Source organism: Littorina saxatilis, linkage group LG12, assembly GCF_037325665.1.
Source record: "Littorina saxatilis isolate snail1 linkage group LG12, US_GU_Lsax_2.0, whole genome shotgun sequence".
Lineage (NCBI taxonomy): Eukaryota > Metazoa > Mollusca > Gastropoda > Littorinimorpha > Littorinidae > Littorina > Littorina saxatilis.
Window position 1 is genome coordinate 36,980,654 of NC_090256.1, and position 21,798 is coordinate 37,002,451.

The 21,798-nt window shown below is 46.3% G+C and overlaps 3 protein-coding genes across 3 annotated transcripts in view; 2 read left to right on the plus strand and 1 right to left on the minus strand.

The window, feature by feature from the left end:
- Positions 1-3,849: 3,849 nt before the first annotated feature.
- LOC138983083 (uncharacterized) lies at positions 3,850-9,826 on the minus strand. The gene is made up of 6 exons (XM_070356490.1): positions 9,773-9,826; positions 9,002-9,222; positions 7,615-7,784; positions 6,726-6,828; positions 5,848-6,145; positions 3,850-5,295 (listed from the first exon to the last, which is right to left on the minus strand). Exons 1-6 carry the CDS (start codon positions 9,824-9,826, stop codon positions 4,837-4,839), a joined length of 1,305 nt encoding a protein of 434 aa, XP_070212591.1. The 3' UTR covers positions 3,850-4,836.
- A 2,134-nt stretch (positions 9,827-11,960) lies between these two features.
- LOC138983084 (uncharacterized) lies at positions 11,961-17,332 on the plus strand. Its single transcript, XM_070356491.1, has 3 exons — positions 11,961-13,018; positions 13,379-15,604; positions 17,197-17,332. The coding sequence occupies exons 1-3, from the start codon at positions 11,961-11,963 to the stop codon at positions 17,330-17,332; spliced, it is 3,420 nt and encodes a 1,139-aa protein (XP_070212592.1).
- Positions 17,333-18,828: 1,496 nt separating this feature from the next.
- The window catches only part of LOC138983085 (uncharacterized), a 15,192-nt gene continuing 12,222 nt past the window's right edge, over positions 18,829-21,798 (plus strand). The window contains exons 1-2 of the mRNA XM_070356492.1: positions 18,829-19,481; positions 19,930-21,781. Of these exons, the coding sequence (XP_070212593.1) occupies positions 18,829-19,481; positions 19,930-21,781 (2,505 nt within the window). The remainder of the gene's footprint in view (positions 19,482-19,929; positions 21,782-21,798) is intronic.

Genomic DNA, 21,798 nt, shown 5'->3' on the forward strand with positions numbered 1-21,798 from the left:
GCTCTATGGGGTTCAGGTCCGGGCTGTTGGCTGGCCACAGCATCCTGTTGACCCTGGCCTGCTGGATGAAGGTGTTTACAGCTGCAGATCGATGGGGAGGTGCGTTGTCATCCTGAATAATCGCACGAGGGCCGATCGCTTGGAGGGCTGGAACGACCAGGGGTTGCAGGATCTCATTCTGGTAGCGGACACCGGTCAAGTTGCCCACTACATGGTACAGAGGTGTCCTTAGACGTGTGCTGATCCCTCCCCAGTCCATCACAGAGCCTCTGCCAAAACGCTGTCGTTCCAGAACAGCGCCTTATGCGAAGCGCTCTCCGCGACGGATCCACACTCGGATGCAACCATCAGCAGGTTCCTGGCAAAAGCGGGACTCATCTGTAAACAACACCTGAGCCCACTGCTGACGTTGCCACCTCACATGTTGAGTGCACCAGGCTCGGCGAGCTGCTCGGTGATTAGCAGTCAGGGTTGTTCCTCGGACTGGACGCCTTGCACGCAAGCCAAAGTTGTGTAAGCGGTTTCGGATCGTCTGACCACTAACAACAGTGTTGGTGGTAGCTTGTAGGCGTTGCCTAATGTTGTTTGCCGTAGCCATTCTTTGTTGCATGGCCTGCCTCTGAATGAAGCGATCCTCTCTTTGTGTGGTGACTCTGGGCCGACCAGAACGTTGTCGCTCCTGCACTCTTCCAGTTGCGTGGAATCTCTGTTTTAGTCTGATGATGACAGAGGGAGCCACTGCAAGCCTCTGGGCCACTTGCCTGGCAGCAACACCGTCTTGTAGCCATCCTATTGCCCTTCCTCTATCCAAATCGCTCAGTTTTCTTCGTGGGGGCATGTTGCTACTGTGCATAATTGTGTCAGCATGTCAACCTTTAAACACAAGCTGGTGAGCGATGTTCATAGCCAGGACCCTGTTGTAGCACGTGCATCACAACCTTTTGCCCTGGCATGCGTTCCGCAAATTTCATGGGGCTATAAAAAAAACACCCTTTTTCTTCCAAAATGCAGAAGCTTTTGAGAAGTCCCACAAAGGGAAATAACTCTGCCTGCCAAACAAAATTCTAGGTCAAGACTCATTGTTCATTTGTTAATTCAAACACATTAATCTTTTAATTATTATGTCGATGTTTAATTTTTTGGCAATTTTTTATAATTAGATCCGTTTTTTCAACCGATCCTTAACTTTTTTTGAAGAGTGTATATATACACACAACCACTCCGCTCCATAAACATCTTAATTCGCACCGCAGCAAAATAGGTGCAGTTTTAAATAACTGAAGCGTTCACGGTCACCGGTCTGGTTTGCGCCTAATTAACTCTGCCCTGGAAGAGATCGGATCCACGTGCACCGTGCTGCACCATTAGGTAAACAGCCTGACCCTCAGCTCATAGTCCATTCCTTCTTGTATCTGGAAAAAGAACTTTCTTGAGGATTACTTGGGGTTTTTTTTCTGTTGTTGTTTTCCTCAGTGACTGATTCAGTTAAACTACTTTAAATAAGCCTGCTAATAATTCGACGAAGTCTTCTTCACGACGCTTGCTGCACGAAGCTTTGGCACTGGATTTTTGAAAGTCTTGGCGAAGTCAATGTCGGGCTTTATTAAGAACAACCTGCATTGATTATTCATTCAGCTCAACGATTTTGGTCCGAGCGCCTGTGCTTAAAAGGTACACCACAGGGGCGTGTGGTTTCTATTGACTGAGCTGTCACGTAATACCCTACGTGTGCATTGCTAACCCGACAATTAGATCGAGCAGCCTTTCAAGACCCCATTAAACACTTCATACCCGATAGCTCTGCACGTCCCGCAAGGCATTACTTGAGAAACATATCCTTGCCGAGTTGAGACCGAGGAGTGGCTGTAAATCTTACAACAACAGATTGAAATTAAGACTGCTAATCACTGGAAGCCATGCTGAATGTAAACAGTACATGCATGATGATACATGTTGGTTAACGCCCTCACGGTTAAAACCATTGAGGGGCATGATAAACAGTACAGCAAGAATTCGGTTGTAATTATTGTGCTCACCGTCGTTTGACGGGCCATTTCTCTTCTCTCAATAAAATGCTCTGTACCTTTTGTATAAAATATAGGGCAGGTTTTATACCCTGGCACACACATTTCACACATTTAGACACACGCAGAGAGAGAAAAAACAAGTCGCGTAAGGCGAAATTACTACATTTAGTCAAGCTGTGGAACTCACAGAATGAAACTGAACGTAGTCCGCCGCTAGTGCAAAAGGCAGTGAAAGTGACGAGCCTGTTTGGCGCGGCAGCGGTTGCGCTGTGCTTCATAGCACGCTTTACTGTACCTCTCTTCGTTTTAACTTTCTGAGCGTGTTTTTAATCCAAACATATCATATCTATATGTTTTTGGAATCAGGAACCGACAAGGAATAAGATGAAATAGTTTTTAAATCGATTTCGGAAATTTAATTTTGATCATAATTTTTATATTTTTAATTTTCAGAGATTGTTTTTAATCCAAATATAACATATGTATATGTTTTTGGAATCAGAAAATGACGAAGAATAAGATGAAATTGTTTTTGGATCGTTTAATAAAAAATAATTTTAATTACAAGTTTCCGATTTTTAATGACCAAACTCACTCATTAGTTTTTAAGCCACCAAGCTGAAATGCAATACCAAACCCCGGCCTTCGTCGAAGATTGCTTTGCCAAAATTTCAATCAATTTAATTGAAAAATGAGGGTGTGACAGTGCCGCCTCAACTTTTACAAAAAGCCGGATATGACGTCATCAAAGGTATTTATCGAAAAAAATAAAAAAAATGTCCGGGGATATCATACCCAGGAACTCTCATGTCAAATTTCATAAAGATCGGCCCAGTAGTTTAGTCTGAATCGCTCTACACACACACACAGACACACACACACAGACACACACACACAGACACACGCACACACAAACACTCATGCACACACCAGGGGCGGACGAGGGGGGGTGCACAGGGTGCACGTGCACCCCCCCTCCAGCAAAAAAAATAAAATAAAATTGGAAAGCTGATTCTATGACCATTTATAAGTTCAAATGGCACCAGATGGCACCATTTTGCTTCTTTGAGCCAAAAAAATTTCCGGGGGGGCATGCCCCCGGACCCCCATAGCAAATTCGGGCGCTTCGCTCCCATCACATTCACTTTCGATTCAAAGTGCACCCCCCCCCCCCCCTTACAAAGCAACTGATCCGCCCCTGACACATACACCACGACCCTCGTCTCGATTCCCCCCTCTATGTTAAAACATTTAGTCAAAACTTGACTAAATGTAAAAAGGGATAGAGAGTGAGGGAGGATCAGTTTACCCCACCGCCTTGTGGAACTTCGTGTGTGCGTGTGTGTGTGAGCGTGTGTGAGTGTGTAAACGTGTGTGTTTGTGTGTGTAAGCATGTCAGTGTGTGTGTGTGTGTGTGTGTGTGTGTGTGTGTGTGAGCGTGTGTGTGTGCGTGTGTGAAAGCGTTTGTGTGTGCGCGCACGTGTTAAATTTAGAAAGATTACTGTAAACGAGTGTGCATGTCAGTGGAACTTGTGTTGTCAAATGAATCACACAAGGCCAGTAACCTGACCGTGTCACGCATTGAAAAGGCAGTTCTGAATTTGGGTACTCTCCCTTCCAATGACGCAACACAGACCGTTTCATTCTATCCGAGTGTGTGTGTGTGAGCGTGTTTGCCTGTCTGTCAATCCGTGTTTGCGTGAGTCTCAAGTTGGGTGCGTGTGTGTTGCAAATCCAGAGAGGCCGACAGACAGCTTACACACACACGCACGCACGCCCCCCCCCCACACACACACACACACACATGCACACACACACAGGATTTGACGATAAAACCAAAACCTTTATTTAATAGCAAAACAAAACTAAACCAGGTTAAAACTAAAACCAAGAATGAGTGTAAAAAAAATTCGGAAAGAGAACTAGACAGATGTAGCTAGCCAGGCAGAGAAAACATTACAATCACATCACAGTGACTTTTTGATTAATTTCGTAGTTTGTTGTTTCTACTCAACTTAAGCAGTTATTTTCTTTATTTTAATACAAGTTCACTGAGGAACATATCTGTCAAAGGCACATTTTGTTCAAGATGATAAAAGTAAGATACAGAACTAAAATGCAAGATAAAACTTAAAACCAAAGCAAAGAAAACAAAATGTTGAAAAATAAGGCTTGCGTAAAAATTCACTCCTTCCTGGAAGTGCATTTGAAGCTCACGCTGAAACTGAACTACATCCCCCCCCCCCCCCACATTGCCACTACTTGAAACCAAAGCAAAGAAAACAAAGTGTTAAAAAATAATGCTTGCGTAAAAATTCACTCCTTCCTGAAAGTGCATTTGAAGCTCACGCTGAAACTGAACTACATCCCCCCCCACACACACACACACACACTGCCACTAGTGACATTTAGGACATTAATTCATTTTAAAAAAAAAACCCACCGTGCTCGGAGAACACCCTCGCTCTTTTTTTGTATGTATTCAAGTGGAGGGATGTTCTTATCTAACGTAAAGCCTGACCATACGCAGACCTCTGCTAACAAAAGAAAATGTGTGGTTACCTAAAATTGAAAGCTGATCGAAAATGTATGTTTCTTCGGGCATTGGAGTTTATCGAACAGTGTCGGGTTGTTTAACGCAGCTCGGAAAAACTAAAGTAGTCACAGCTACATATACCGTTACCTGAAACCGAACCCCGTCCTTTGTCGCGAGGAGTTTTGGAGTGTTTAAAATAAACATTGATCGACAAATATATATAGTCTGCTTAACATAAAGCTTATAAAAAAAATATGCCTACTTAACGTAAAGTTAATCATAAGTGTTGGTGTGTTTAACGTGAAGGTTGTAGGAGAGTTTTTGGTATGCTAAAAAAAACAAAAAAAGTGGATCGAAAAGTGTTTGTTTATTTGTTTGTTTGTTCGCATCCTTAACACAGCGCCGGCATGCTAAAATAATCACAGAGGTTAAAGCCGTTATCGGACTCGGAGCGCCGACCTCTGTTGCCGTTGTCGTTGGCGTTGCCACAGGGACGTGACGCGGAGCTCGGTCCCACGCACCCCCCACCCCCGTCAGAGTTGCACGTGCGTCTCCTCCACTGCTTGCCTTGCTGGCAGTCACGTGACCACGGGGCCCACTCGGCCCAGCCTGGAGGGGGTAAATTGCTGAAGGCGCCCCTGGTGCCCCTGGCCAAGTTACGTGTGTTGCGGCCCTGCCCCCCACGGCAAATTCTGATGTCCTCCGGGGACCCAGGGCAAGGGTTGCCCAAACCTGCAAGAGAAACAGGAGAATGTTTTGGACAGTTCTATGGGCAAGGAGAATCTTAAACAAATAAGGCATGTAGAGAGCTTAATTCCCTTTGTTTATTAGATCTGTTGGCAAGGGTTGCCGAAACCTGCAGGAGAAACAGGAGAATGTTTTGGATAGTTCTATTTGCAAGGGTTGCCGACATCTGCAGGAAAAACAGGAGAATGTGTTGAATAGTTCTATTTGCAAGGGTTGCCGAAACCTGCAGGAGAAACAGGAGAATGTTTTGGATAGTTCTATTGGCAAGGGTTGCCGAAACCTGCAGGAGAAACAGGAGAATGTTTTGGATAGTTCTATTGGCAAGGGTTGACGAAACCTGCAGGAGAAACAGGAGAATGTTTTGACAGTTGTATGGTAAAGGGTATACGAAACACACAGAAAAAAACAGGAGAATGGTTTGATAGTTCACACACACACACACACACACACACACACACACACAAACAAACACACACACACACACACACACACACACACACACACACACACACACTCCCACCCCATCACCCTACCCACCTTGACACACACGTGTACGCCTCTGGAAGCCCTGCTGGCACTCGAACCACATGGACCACTGGGACCATTGCACGGTCCAGCCCAGGTCGTTGCAGCCACGCGTGTCCTGTCCCGGTCCGCCGCACACGCCCTGCCTCCCGCCTGGCTACACGAGCGCACGCGGCTCTGCACGCCGTCCTTGCACTGGCTCCAGTTGCTCCACTCCCCCCACAGGGCGGTGCTGAGGAAGCCACGCCCCCCTTCCTGCCACAGCATCAGGTTCATCTCCGGCACGTCCTGGCAGTTCATCAGAGGGTTTCTGGATGAGGACATTCGGTTGAAGTGTTACTTAAAGCCAAACATCCAAAACAAAAAGCAGGATCAGCTATGTGCCGCAGGAAAGCACTTACCCTGACCTGATCTTTGGTGGTTTATCTTGTTGATTACGCGAGAAGGAACGTATTTCTAAAAACATCCATTTCCAGGGCATAGACACTCGTTATAGTAGAAGGCTACAGAGCTAATATTAAGAGTTGCCAGCAACACCGGCTGTAGTACAGACACGAAAACACAGAGCTACATCTGTCGCGTCCGCATACCATACCAGCCGATGTTGGCCTTAAAGGCAGACTTCTTCCCATGTTATCAGTTCAGCTCACCGTCTTAGGTCTGGTCAGGGATTTCGTGTTTTTTTTTAAATTTCGTATAAGCCTCTTGTGGCTTTAAAAAGAACTTAATTTATCAACACATTCCAGCTCATCACAGCGAGCAGTCAGATTGTTGATTTTTGCTTATGGGACCTCTTTCGAAATGTAATTGTTTGTCAGTCAATTGATTCTCACTATCTGTCGTTGCATTATGCAGAAATGTGACAGGTGCGCCGAGAGTTATGTTCTTACCCCAGGGACACCTGTCTGAAGGGGTTGGGCTGGATGCGCGTGATGGCTGTGACGTCACACAGCACACGTGGCAGGCTGTGCTTCCGGATCTGGTCCAGCTGGTCTGTGAACAACAAGTGATGTCAAACTGCTGCACAGACGGGACGTTCTTTCAAACTGAATACACAATCACGCTTCCACGTGCACACAGGACAGGGCTGGACCTCGTGTATGTATGAAGCGGATGGGCTTCCAAGATGCCTTGCCGCCACCCACCCCCCCACCCCCCCCCCACCCACCCCCCACCCCCCTCCAGCTGCTGTTAATACTCAGCGTTTGAAATGAGTATTTTGGGTCTCTCCTTTAGCAAAAGAGGTTCATTTGCCGGGTAAGGGGGGGGGGGGAGGAACCCAGACCCCCCTCCCCACCTTTAGATCAAACCCTACATGGGACGCACGCACGCACGCACGCACAAACAAACACACCCACACAGACACACACACACACACACACATACGCACACACACACACATACACACACACACACACGCGTGCGCTCAGGCGACGTACTAACACACACACACACACACACACACACACACACACACACACACACACACACACACACACACACATGTTACCAACCCACCACCGTTTCTTCAATCCTTACAACACAAAACGTTCACCGCAAAAAACAAAACACACACACACACACACACACACACACACACACACACACACACACGCACGTACGAACGCACACACACGCACGCACGCACATACACACACGCACACATACACACACGCACGTTATCAACCCACCACCGTTTCGGCTTCAATCCTTACTACACAAAATGTTCACCACAAACAACAAAAACCTCTCAGTCTCAGAATAAATCACCAAACTTACCCGGAGTGAATCCAGTATTTTGGTCAGAAGTTTCGAACCAAAACCTGTCGCCGAACTTCAAGTTGCTGAACTGCTGGGACAAGATGCAGGCGAAGAGGGGACCAACCAGTCCCCCTCCCTCCGCCCGTTCCGAGATCCCCCCACTGAACACGTCAATGTCGTCCACGTGTCTGTCATGAGAAATCAGGAAAACGATGAATCAAAAAACAAGAAAGTTTAGTCCATACGTTTATTGATTATAGACAAAATCAAACATTCACGAGACCTACTGGTCTTTGTAGTGAACAAATATACACATAATATGATGTGATAAAATACACAACTTGGCTGATCATGGTATGGTACCACTGATATAAATAAAGTTATTGTATTGTATTGTATTGTATATTTGTTACAGCAAGTTATTTAAAGACCCACTTCGCTTCGTGAAAAGACGGGCGCTGTGGCGGGCTGGTAAGACGTAGGCCTCTTAATCAGAAGGTCGAGGGTTCGAATCCCGGCCGCGGCCGCCTGGTGGGTTAAGTGTGGAGATTTTTCCGATCTCCCAGGTCAACTTATGTGCAGACCTGCTAGTGGCTTATCCCCCTTCGTGTGTACACGCAAGCACAAGACCAAGTGCGCACGGAAAAGATCCTGTAATCCATGTCAGAGTTCGGTGGGTTATAGAAACACGAAAATACCCAGCATGCTTCCTCCGAAAGCGGCGTATGGCTGCCTAAATAGCGGGGTTAAAAAACGGTCATACACGTATAAAATTCCACTCGTGCAAAAACACGAGTGTACGTGGGAGTTTCAGCCCACGAACGCAGAAGAAGGAGAAGAAGCTTCGTGAAAACAGTTCGCCTCACCGCCAAAGATGTGGTCAGGTTTTTACACGGGATAAGACCATCCATCCACTTGTTCACACACCAAAAATCAACACCTTGACCGCTTGCTGAGGTGATCGAGTTACAATTTTTTTTTAAATTAACTTATGTCCGAATAAGGCACCAGTACCTTTTACGAAATTAATTCTTCAAACAATACCACAGAGAGCACCCAGGCTGTTCATTTTTGGTATGTGATCAAGTGGAGGGATGGTCTTAATTACGTACTTACTTACCTACTGCCCGTTATGCCGGTTGGCATGTAGGTCAGCAGGAGGGGTGGTCTTATCCCATGTAAAAAGCCTGACCAGATCTGAGACGGTTAGGCGAACAGTTTTCACGAAGTAAAGTGGGCCTCAAGCCCGTCCTTAATTAATTGAGCCCGAAGTCGACATCGAAAACTCCGCGAAGTCTTTTTACCGAAAACTTAGTGCTAAAGATTCGTGCGGCCAGACTCATGAAGTATGCTTCGTGTAGTCGACTTCTCCCAGTTAAGGACAGGCTTTAACCCTATGACCTACCTGTAGACCTGACTGAAGCGCTGAGATGTGAATCTGTCATGATCGGGCATGTTGTTGAAGGAGGAAGCCGCCCTCAGGCCGCAAAAGCGTCGCCACGAGTTGTAGGCTGGCAAGCCATGGTCACGACCCCTCTGGATGTTGAAGGCTATAAGGTCAACGCTGTTACCCGTCCCATCCTGGAACAGGTGGTTCTGGATCTCGCCTGTGAAGAACCGGTCCACCTATGTACGGAAGAAAAGAATGTATAGTGTCACAACCCGAGGTTTTAGAGATGCAGGAGAAGCTTAAACAGGCTTTTTGTAGATACACGAGATGATGTAATTGTTATATTTTGAGTGTATATAATAATTGTGTTATTTACAACATAAGCATTGGAGTCCAAACACTATTGTAGAATGTATGCGTGTGGGATGTGAGATGCTTTACGCCTGTAACTTCGCGTATTTGCAAGTTGTGTCCGAATCGTGGAACGGGCTATAGTCACCCAGTAACGCGCGGTGAACAAACCAGGTCAAGCTGCAGAAAACGAAAGTTTGTAAATATTTGTTGGGCACAGTCGTGCAAATTAAATAATGTTCATTTCACCTGATAAGATAATATAGTGTAATGCATAAATTATATTATAGCGTATCTATAGGCTATTTAGTAAGAGAAGAATTAACATAGTCCGGGTCAGCGGTGTACGAATACACTTTGGCACCCCGTCAGCGAACTAGCACGGTTTTGGTTCAGTGCTACCCGAGAGAGTCAACGGTACGGTTGCAGACGTACTGGCGGGCGCGAGTACTCCATCACCCGGCGGTTTTTTACGGTGAGCGTTGTCATTGACTTGGCGGGTGGACTATTGTTTCGAATTGCTGTGGCTGAGTAGATGTCGTTGTCTTATGTTTGTTTTGTTTGTGTTTACGTTTCAGTAGTGTTGTAATATTGTGGGACACGATGATTTTGAAGCGTGTTTATGTCAGTGGGAATGTGCACGGGAAATATGAGAATTACATCGACCGGCCCATTACTACCTATTCGTATAGGGAGCCTCGGGATTTACATGTATATTAATGCATGTTTGGGAAGTGATATGCAGTGAACATACAGTGGAATTATATGTGTGTAATTATTTGCACATAACGGTTAAATATTCGTTTACACGGAATATTACATTTTATACAAGATGGCGGTCTACTTTCCGACAACTTTTGTATTCTTATGTTATTGAGCATGTTGTTTTATACCTTCATATTATAGTGTGTAATATTACGCGGGGAGTTATTATACATGTGGGGATATGGGTGTTGTGTCATGCAATTGTGGTTGCGTAATGTAATGTTAAAGTTGGATACCACAATCTAACATTTAGTGAACGTTTGTCCAGTTATTTGTAACATATCACATGGCGTATATGGTCATGATAAATACAATAAGTTTATAGGTTTAAGCAAACTATAAATCTATATTGTAAAGCCCCGTTGTATAGCTAATGTATTAAATAATTATCCTTTTCCATACATGGTTACTTGGTGTAAAGTTTCGATCTTGATGTCCATCGGTATGATGCGCTAAAGGTTTGCATCACCGATGAACACTAACACAACCATCGATACACGCCAGGTAGCTAGGGATGTTATTGTTCAGTATTAAGTTGCTGTTTTATTTACATGCAGTTGGCCGGAGAGAGAACGGAGGAGGGACGTATGTTTACGTGAAGGCGTTGGGATCTGGACAGACGGGACGCTGTCAGGAGGCGACTACGGCTCACAGCTACGCAAGAAGAGCGGCGTGGGTTACTCCGACCAGTAGATTCCACCCAGAGTGTACGCAGGACCACCAGAAGACAGCATGAGGAAGGAGTCTGGTCAACTCTACATGCCTAGGAATCTGGGGAACAGCTCCGAAGGACTGGAGCTGGGTTCGACGTGCTTAGGCAGTCGGGGACCTTTCTAGGGGGTCAGAATCAGGAAGCTGCGGCCTTCTGAGGAGGGAAGGACATGTGAGGCCTTGGTGGGCGTTGTGTATCCCGAAAAAGCTAAGTACTCTGTCGTGGTTAAAGCATGTGTCTGTGTTCGTGTAATTTGGTGATGCGACCTTATTGAGCGCCGTATACTAACAGGCTATTTAACCATAGGGGGGGTGCTTAGGACTGGAGTTCCAGGATAATTTCGTGTGAATTCATGTGTTGTCAATTTTCGTAGTATTTGTAGAGTGTACACGTTAATTGTGTGGATGTTTCGTGCATAAATTTGTGTTTATTATATAAAGCTTGCAAGTTACATGTGGTTCCTTTAGTCTTTTTATACATAGTGATGTCTGTCTCCACTTGTAAACTTTCTTGGGTGTGCGTTAGTGAGTGAAGTGTATGTTTGCGTGTGATCCCAAGATTGCTCAATCTTGTGGAGTTAAGTCGTCACGTGTCAATGGTGGAGATGCCGGGGACCCATGAGTGATATGCTTTCGAGGCGAAGCTCTGGGACCCTTTAGTTATTTATTTTTTTTTGGAACCAAATTTGTTTGTTGTTGTGTTTGTTTGTGTTGTTGGCATAGTTTGTGTGTGGTGTTTGTTGGTTTGTGTGAGGTAGTGGTGACCGTTTGATTTGAAATGTGGTGACTGTTTAGACATCCCGTGGGCGGTTGGAGGGGACTGGACATCTCTCAGCGGTTGAGAGGTGTTGGGTTACTTAGCCACAAAGGATTCATCTTTAGTCCATCCGTTAAAGTCAGACGGCGCCACTGAAGCAGATCTAACTAGCAAATACGCATATATTCTATATTCGGATTCGGTTAAAGTAAAGTTTCATTCCGGTATTACGCTAAGGCTATGTGGCTATTGATTGTGGTAAAGTATAACCAAATGTCAATAACTTACGCGGATTTCGTCCGATTTCTCGGTGGGCTTCGGTACGCAGTTTGATGCGTTTTCCTTTCGCGTGCATGCAAATATTTTTCAAGTAGCGCGTTTTCATCTGAAATGGCGACGGGAGGTGATAGTGTGGATTCTCCGGTGTCAGGGCGACTTAGGTCACAGGACGTGCCGACTGATAGTTTAACCGGATTAGTTACATCTGAACTCATGAGGAAGGCAAAATCAACTCGAGAGAAGCTTCTACATAGTCCAGGACGGGAAGAAGGGGAGTCCATTACGTACTACCAGAAGTTCATGACCTTAGGAACGCAGATGGAGTTGAAGGGAGATAGTCTTCGAGCATTCGCCGACGCCAAGATAAAGGAGATAGAAGATGTACGGGCCAACAAGGAGAGGTTGAGTTTAGAGAAGAAGAAATTGGCGATGGAGGAAAGGAAGTTGGAAGAAGCACGGGTGGAAGCTCAGAAGCAACGTGACTTCGAGGATGCAAAAGCTCAACGTATGGAGAGTATAGCCCAGAAGCAGCGTGAGATGGAGGAAAAGAAACTGGGAGAAGCACGTGTAGAGGCCCAAAAGCAGCGTGACTTTGAGGAGGCCAAAGTTCAACGTATGGAAAGAATGGAGCTTGAAAGAATCGATGAGATGAAGAAACTTCAAGATGAAGCACAGAGGCACGCAGAACGATTAGAGGAACAAAGGGCAAATAATCAACGAGCTCATCAGAAGGCGAGGGATGGAATGGTAGAATCTACCAAAGTAACACTTCCTGCATTCGACGAGAACAAGGAGGATATAGAAGCTTATCTTACCAAATTCGAGAGATTCGCAGAGGAGTTAGACTGGGACCAGACAACATGGGCGAGACGCGTGAGTACCAAACTCAACGTGAAAGCGACGACCTTGATTGGGGATATGTCGAAGGAGGACGCTCGAGATTACCAGTTAGTGAAGAAAGAGTTACTGAGAGGATTCCGGTGTACCGCAGAATCGTACCGAGAGAAGTTCAGGGCAGCGAGAAGGAAGAGCGAAGAAACGTTTTCAACCTACGTGAGCCGGATAACGCGGTACCTGCACAGTTGGATGGACCTAGCGGAAAAACAACGAACTTACAAGGACCTCTTCGACCTGGTTCTTTTGGAACAGTTGCTTACTGGCATCCCGCAGTCTGTCGCTACGTTCATTCGACAGTCCAAAGCCGCCAATGTAGCTGATTCAGTTGAGCAAGCTCAATGTTTCGTGGATGCACGTCCTGGTTTCGACTCATCACAGAAAGGGGGGAAAAACCAAGATAAAGGAAACAATGGGAAGACAGACAGTAAGGTGCAACTTACCCAGGGACAAAGGGTAAAAGATAGTACTGTCAAATGTCTCGGATGTGGAGGGGATCATCTCATAAGGAATTGCCCGGAAGCGGGGAAGCCGAGGGGTGGCGGAGAAATGTATGGGGCAGGCATACAATGTCACAAATGTCATAAGTTCGGACATGTAAAGAGGAACTGTCCAGGAATAACCCTTATCATCAGTCCAGAACCGGAGGAGACTGCAGTGAGAGAAGTTTTCTTGATGCGGGAGGTGGAAGCGAATTACAAGATCCACTCAGGGTTATGTGGGAAGTGTGATCGTCGTACTCAGGGAGAAACTTTCGACATGACAGTTAGGGTGAACGGGAAGGCAGTGGTAGCCATACGTGACACGGGAAGCCCAATGCTGTGTGTTAGCGCTGACCTCATCGACCCGGCTACGTACACAAACAGGACAAGAGAAGTGTCAGGAGTGTTTGAAGAGCAGGGAACAGTACAGGCTCCCATAGCCATCGTGAAGTTAGAATCTTCGGTGTTTGTAGGGAACGTGGAAGCTGTCGCTATTCAGAATATGGCAATTCCTGTATTGATAGGAAACTACATGGTCCTGCCAAATGGAAAGGAAGTGAGAGTTCCGGTGTACGGAAAGAAACATGTAATTCCATCTTTGTGCGCAGCAGTTCAGACACGAGGACAAGCAAGGAGAGACGAGAGAGGGAATCTAACATTGAAGATTAATGGAGTCCCCTTGGCACAAAGGACCTGTGCTGAAATGGCTCAAGCACAAGAAGAGGATCCACACCTAAAACGTGTGCGCGAGTTGGCGGTGGAAAAGAAGCCATGGCGTCAACAAGGAACATTAACCGGGAAGGTTCGATTCGTGATACGTAAAGCTTTGTTGTACAGAGAATACTCAGGTGCAGATGGAGTGGATCACCGACAGTTAGTGGTGCCCAGTGAGTTCCAGAATGAGGTGATGAGATTAGCTCACGATGCACCCATGGCAGGACACCTAGGGGGAACGAGAACCAGGAATAGGATATGGACAGAATTCTATTGGCCTGGTATGTGCCCCGACATCAGACGATATGTGGCATCATGTGACGCTTGCCAGAGAACTACGGCAAAAGGGAAAGTGAAGCCAGTACCATTGGAAAGAATGCCGTTGATCGATGTCCCGTTCAAGCAGGTAGCGGTGGACATCATAGGGCCGATTCATCCGCCGTCAGACCGAGGACACCGTTTCATACTGGTAACAGTAGACTATGCCACCCGGTATCCTGAAGCAACCCCTCTCAAGAAAATCGATACACCACATGTGGCGGAAGCGTTGTGGGAGAACTGGACCAGAGTGGGCATACCTGAAAAAGTGTTGTCAGATAACGGTACCCAGTTCAAGAGCGAAATGATGCAGGAGGTGTACAACCTGATGTCAGTACATGGAATGTACACAACTCCATACCACGCACAATGCAATGGTCTAGTTGAACGTTTCAATGGTACGCTGAAACAGATGCTGAAACGACTCTGCCAGGAGCAACCCAAGGAATGGGACAGGTTCATTCCGGCGTGTTTGTTTGCATATAGGGAAGTTCCTCAGGAGTCGTTAAAATTCTCACCGTTTGAACTACTCTATGGGCGAACTGTGAGGGGACCTATGCAGGTATTACGGAAGCTGTGGACCAAGGAAGAGACAGACCAAGAAGTGAGAACCACTGCCGAGTACGTTGTGGACCTGCGGAATCGAGTCGAGGAGACATGCAGGATTGCCAGAGAAAACCTCGGGAAGGCGACAGAGCGATACGCAAGGGCAGCGGACAGGAAGGCAGAAGACAGACAATTCAAGGAAGGAGATGAGGTGTTGCTGCTTCTTCCAATGAAAAAGAACAAGCTGGAAATCGCTTGGCGTGGACCTTACGTCATCAAGGAGCGATGCGGCATGAACGACTACCGGATTCAAGTGGGGAGTAAAAAGAAATTATTCCACGTCAACCTCTTGAAGAGATACGTCAGGAGGAGAGAGATCCCAGCGGTTGTAGGAGTGGTGCTGGAAGAAGAGGAACTGGAAGAAGTGCCTGAAGTCTCAGCAGGACAGAACACCATTCCATTAGTGCCATTAGAAGCGGGAGAGGGACCCAAAGATGTTAGCATCAATGACGTGTTACCCGCCCAAAAACAACAAGAGCTGAGGGATTTGACGATTGAGTTTGAGAACCAATTCACCGATCTTCCTCGTACTACAAATCTTGAGGAATGTGAAATCACCGTCCTCGAGGATACACCAGTGCGAGTGAGGCAGTACCCATTGCCTCACGTGGCCATGGATTGCATAAGGAAGGAAGTGCAAGACATGTTGAAGCTAGGCGTTATAGAGCCTTGTGCGTCGCCCTATAGTGCTCCATTGGTCTTGATCAAGAAGCCCGATGGAAAAATGAGAACCTGCAGCAGGTAAGACCACACAACGGGAGGTTGACGAGATGGGCTCTGCAGTTGCAAGCTTATTCGTTCCGAGTGCAGACCATCAAAGGAGTGAACAACGTGGACGCTGACTTCATGAGTCGGGTTGCTCTTGATATATAGGGTGCTCACTGTTGGTGGTTACCGTTAGTTCGAGCTGGTGATGGAGGTGTGTCACAACCCGAGGTGTTAGAGATGCAGAAGAAGCTTAAACAGGCTTTTTGTAGATACACGAGATGATGTAATTGTTATATGTTTGAGTGTATATAATAATTGTGTTATTTACAACATAAGCATTGGAGTCCAAACACTATTGTAGAATGTATGCGTGTGGGATGTGAGATGCTTTACGCCTGTAACTTCGCGTATTTGCAAGTTGTGTCCGAATCGTGGAACGGGCTATAGTCACCCAGTAACGCGCGGTGAACAAACCAGGTCAAGCTGCAGAAAACGAAAGTTTGTAAATATTTGTTGGGCACAGTCGTGCAAATTAAATAATGTTCATTTCACCTGATAAGATAATATAGTGTAATGCATAAATTATATTATAGCGTATCTATAGGCTATTTAGTAAGAGAAGAATTAACATAGTCCGGGTCAGCGGTGTACGAATACACTTTGGCACCCCGTCAGCGAACTAGCACGGTTTTGGTTCAGTGCTACCCGAGAGAGTCAACGGTACGGTTGCAGACGTACTGGCGGGCGCGAGTACTCCATCACCCGGCGGTTTTTTACGGTGAGCGTTGTCATTGACTTGGCGGGTGGACTATTGCTTCGAATTGCTGTGGCTGAGTAGATGTCGTTGTCTAATGTTTGTTTTGTTTGTGCTTACGTTTCAGTAGTGTTGTAATATTGTGGGACACGATTATTTTGAAGCGTGTTTATGTCCGTGGGAATGTGCACGGGAAATATGAGAATTACATCGACCGGCCCATTACTACCTATTCGTATAGGGAGCCTCGGGATTTACATGTATATTAATGCATGTTTGGGAAGTGATATGCAGTGAACATACAGTGGAATTATATGTGTGTAATTATTTGCACATAACGGTTAAATATTCGTTTACACGGAATATTACATTTTATACAAGATGGCGGTCTACTTTCCGACAACTTTTGTATTCTTATGTTATTGAGCATGTTGTTTTATACCTTCATATTATAGTGTGTAATATTACGCGGGGAGTTATTATACATGTGGGGATATGGGTGTTGTGTCATGCAATTGTGGTTGCGTAATGTAATGTTAAAGTTGGATACCACAATCTAACATTTAGTGAACGTTTGTCCAGTTATTTGTAACATATCACATGGCGTATATGGTCATGATAAATACAATAAGTTTATAGGTTTAAGCAAACTATAAATCTATATTGTAAAGCCCCGTTGTATAGCTAATGTATTAAATAATTATCCTTTTCCATACATGGTTACTTGGTGTAAAGTTTCGATCTTGATGTCCATCGGTATGATGCGCTAAAGGTTTGCATCACCGATGAACACTAACACAACCATCGATACACGCCAGGTAGCTAGGGATGTTATTGTTCAGTATTAAGTTGCTGTTTTATTTACATGCAGTTGGCCGGAGAGAGAACGGAGGAGGGACGTATGTTTACGTGAAGGCGTTGGGATCTGGACAGATGGGACGCTGTCAGGAGGCGACTACGGCTCACAGCTACGCAAGAAGAGCGGCGTGGGTTACTCCGACCAGTAGATTCCACCCAGAGTGTACGCAGGACCACCAGAAGACAGCATGAGGAAGGAGTCTGGTCAACTCTACATGCCTAGGAATCTGGGGAACAGCTCCGAAGGACTGGAGCTGGGTTCGACGTGCTTAGGCAGTCGGGGACCTTTCTAGGGGGTCAGAATCAGGAAGCTGCGGCCTTCTGAGGAGGGAAGGACATGTGAGGCCTTGGTGGGCGTTGTGTATCCCGAAAAAGCTAAGTACTCTGTCGTGGTTAAAGCATGTGTCTGTGTTCGTGTAATTTGGTGATGCGACCTTATTGAGCGCCGTATACTAACAGGCTATTTAACCATAGGGGGGGTGCTTAGGACTGGAGTTCCAGGATAATTTCGTGTGAATTCATGTGTTGTCAATTTTCGTAGTATTTGTAGAGTGTACACGTTAAATGTGTGGATGTTTCGTGCATAAATTTGTGTTTATTATATAAAGCTTGCAAGTTACATGTGGTTCCTTTAGTCTTTTTATACATAGTGATGTCTGTCTCCACTTGTAAACTTTCTTGGGTGTGCGTTAGTGAGTGAAGTGTATGTTTGCGTGTGATCCCAAGATTGCTCAATCTTGTGGAGGTAAGTCGTCACGTGTCAATGGTTGTGGAGATGCCGGGGAGATGCTGGGGACCCATGAGTGATATGCTTTCGAGGCGAAGCTCTGGGACCCTTTAGTTATTTATTTTTTTTGGAACCAAAGTTGTTTGTTGTTGTGTTTGTTTGTGTTGTTGGCATAGTTTGTGTGTGGTGTTTGTTGGTTTGTGTGAGGTAGTGGTGACCGTTTGATTTGAAATGTGGTGACTGTTTAGACATCCCGTGGGTGGTTGGAGGGGACTGGACATCTCTCAGCGGTTGAGAGGTGTTGGGTTACTTAGCCACAAAGGATTCATCTTTAGTCCATCCGTTAAAGTCAGACGGCGCCACTGAAGCAGATCGAACTAGCAAATACGCATGTATTCTATATTCGGATTCGGTTAAAGTAAAGTTTCATTCCGGTATTACGCTAAGGCTATGTGGCTATTGATTGTGGTAAAGTATAACCAAATGTCAATAACTTACGCGGATTTCGTCCGATTTCTCGGTGGGCTTCGGTACGCAGTTTGATGCGTTTTCCTTTCGCGTGCATGCAAATATTTTTCAAGTAGCGCGTTTTCATCTGAAATGGCGACGGGAGGTGATAGTGTGGATTCTCCGGTGTCAGGGCGACTTAGGTCACAGGACGTGCCGACTGATAGTTTAACCGGATTAGTTACATCTGAACTCATGAGGAAGGCAAAATCAACTCGAGAGAAGCTTCTACATAGTCCAGGACGGGAAGAAGGGGAGTCCATTACGTACTACCAGAAGTTCATGACCTTAGGAACGCAGATGGAGTTGAAGGGAGATAGTCTTCGAGCATTCGCCGACGCCAAGATAAAGGAGATAGAGGATGTACGGGCCAACAAGGAGAGGTAGAGTTTAGAGAAGAAGAAGTTGGCGATGGAGGAAAGGAAGTTGGAAGAAGCACGGGTGGAAGCTCAGAAGCAACGTGACTTCGAGGATGCAAAAGCTCAACGTATGGAGAGTATAGCCCAGAAGCAGCGTGAGATGGAGGAAAAGAAACTGGGAGAAGCACGTGTAGAGGCCCAAAAGCAGCGTGACTTTGAGGAGGCCAAAGTTCAACGTATGGAAAGAATGGAGCTTGAAAGAATCGATGAGATGAAGAAACTTCAAGATGAAGCACAGAGGCACGCAGAACGATTAGAGGAACAAAGGGCAAATAATCAACGAGCTCATCAGAATGCGAGGGATGGAATGGTAGAATCTACCAAAGTAACACTTCCTGCATTCGACGAGAACAAGGAGGATATAGAAGCTTATCTTACCAAATTCGAGAGATTCGCAGAGGAGTTAGACTGGGACCAGACAACATGGGCGAGACGCGTGAGTACCAAACTCAACGTGAAAGCGACGACCTTGATTGGGGATATGTCGAAGGAGGACGCTCGAGATTACCAGTTAGTGAAGAAAGAGTTACTGAGAGGATTCCGGTGTACCGCAGAATCGTACCGAGAGAAGTTCAGGGCAGCGAGAAGGAAGAGCGAAGAAAACGTTTTCAACCTACGTGAGCCGGATAACGCGGTACCTGCACAGTTGGATGGACCTAGCGGAAAAACAACGAACTTACAAGGACCTCTTCGACCTGGTTCTTTTGGAACAGTTGCTTACTGGCATCCCGCAGTCTGTCGCTACGTTCATTCGACAGTCCAAAGCCACCAATGTAGCTGATTCAGTTGAGCAAGCTCAATGTTTCGTGGATGCACGTCCTGGTTTCGACTCATCACAGAAAGGGGGGAAAAACCAAGATAAAGGAAACAATGGGAAGACAGACAGTAAGGTGCAACTTACCCAGGGACAAAGGGTAAAAGATAGTACTGTCAAATGTTTCGGATGTGGAGGGGATCATCTCATAAGGAATTGCCCGGAAGCGGGGAAGCCGAGGGGTGGCGGAGAAATGTATGGGGCAGGCATACAATGTCACAAATGTCATAAGTTCGGACATGTAAAGAGGAACTGTCCAGGAATAACCCTTATCATCAGTCCAGAACCGGAGGAGACTGCAGTGAGAGAAGTTTTCTTGATGCGGGAGGTGGAAGCGAATTACAAGATCCACTCAGGGTTATGTGGGAAGTGTGATCGTCGTACTCAGGGAGAAACTTTCGACATGACAGTTAGGGTGAACGGGAAGGCAGTGGTAGCCATACGTGACACGGGAAGCCCAATGCTGTGTGTTAGCGCTGACCTCATCGACCCGGCTACGTACACAAACAGGACAAGAGAAGTGTCAGGAGTGTTTGAAGAGCAGGGAACAGTACAGGCTCCCATAGCCATCGTGAAGTTAGAATCTTCGGTGTTTGTAGGGAACGTGGAAGCTGTCGCTATTCAGAATATGGCAATTCCTGTATTGATAGGAAACTACATGATCTTGCCAAATGGAAAGGAAGTGAGAGTTCCGGTGTACGGAAAGAAACATGTGATTCCATCTTTGTGCGCAGCAGTTCAGACACGAGGACAAGCAAGGAAGGACGAGAGAGGGAATCTAAAATTGAAGATTAATGGAGTCCCCTTGGCACAAAGGACCTGTGCTGAAATGGCTCAAGCACAAGAAGAGGATCCACACCTAAAACGTGTGCGCGAGTTGGCGGTGGAAAAGAAGCCATGGCGTCAACAAGGAACCGGGAATGTTCGATTCGTGATACGTAAAGCTTTGTTGTACAGAGAATACTCAGGTGCAGATGGAGTGGATCACCGACAGTTAGTGGTGCCCAGTGAGTTCCAGAATGAGGTGATGAGATTAGCTCACGATGCACCCATGGCAGGACACCTAGGGGGAACGAGAACCAGGAATAGGATATGGACAGAATTCTATTGGCCTGGTATGTGCCCCGACATCAGACGATACGTGGCATCATGTGACGCTTGCCAGAGAACTACGGCAAAAGGGAAAGTGAAGCCAGTACCATTGGAAAGAATGCCGTTGATCGATGTCCCGTTCAAGCAGGTAGCGGTGGACATCATAGGGCCGATTCATCCGCCGTCAGACCGAGGACACCGTTTCATACTGGTAACAGTAGACTATGCCACCCGGTATCCTGAAGCAACCCCTCTCAAGAAAATCGATACACCACATGTGGCGGAAGCGTTGTGGGAGAACTGGACCAGAGTGGGCATACCTGAAAAAGTGTTGTCAGATAACGGTACCCAGTTCAAGAGCGAAATGATGCAGGAGGTGTACAACCTGATGTCAGTACATGGAATGTACACAACTCCATACCACGCACAATGCAATGGTCTAGTTGAACGTTTCAATGGTACGCTGAAACAGATGCTGAAACGACTCTGCCAGGAGCAACCCAAGGAATGGGACAGGTTCATTCCGGCGTGTTTGTTTGCATATAGGGAAGTTCCTCAGGAGTCGTTAAAATTCTCACCGTTTGAACTACTCTATGGGCGAACTGTGAGGGGACCTATGCAGGTATTACGGAAGCTGTGGACCAAGGAAGAGACAGACCAAGAAGTGAGAACCACTGCCGAGTACGTTGTGGACCTGCGGAATCGAGTTGAGGAGACATGCAGGATTGCCAGAGAAAACCTCGGGAAGGCGACAGAGCGATACGCAAGGGCAGCGGACAGGAAGGCAGAAGACAGACAATTCAAGGAAGGAGATGAGGTGTTGCTGCTTCTTCCAATGAAAAAGAACAAGCTGGAAATCGCTTGGCGTGGACCTTACGTCATCAAGGAGCGATGCGGCATGAACGACTACCGGATTCAAGTGGGGAGTAAAAAGAAATTATTCCACGTCAACCTCTTGAAGAGATACGTCAGGAGGAGAGAGATCCCAGCGGTTGTAGGAGTGGTGCTGGAAGAAGAGGAACTGGAAGAAGTGCCTGAAGTCTCAGCAGGACAGAA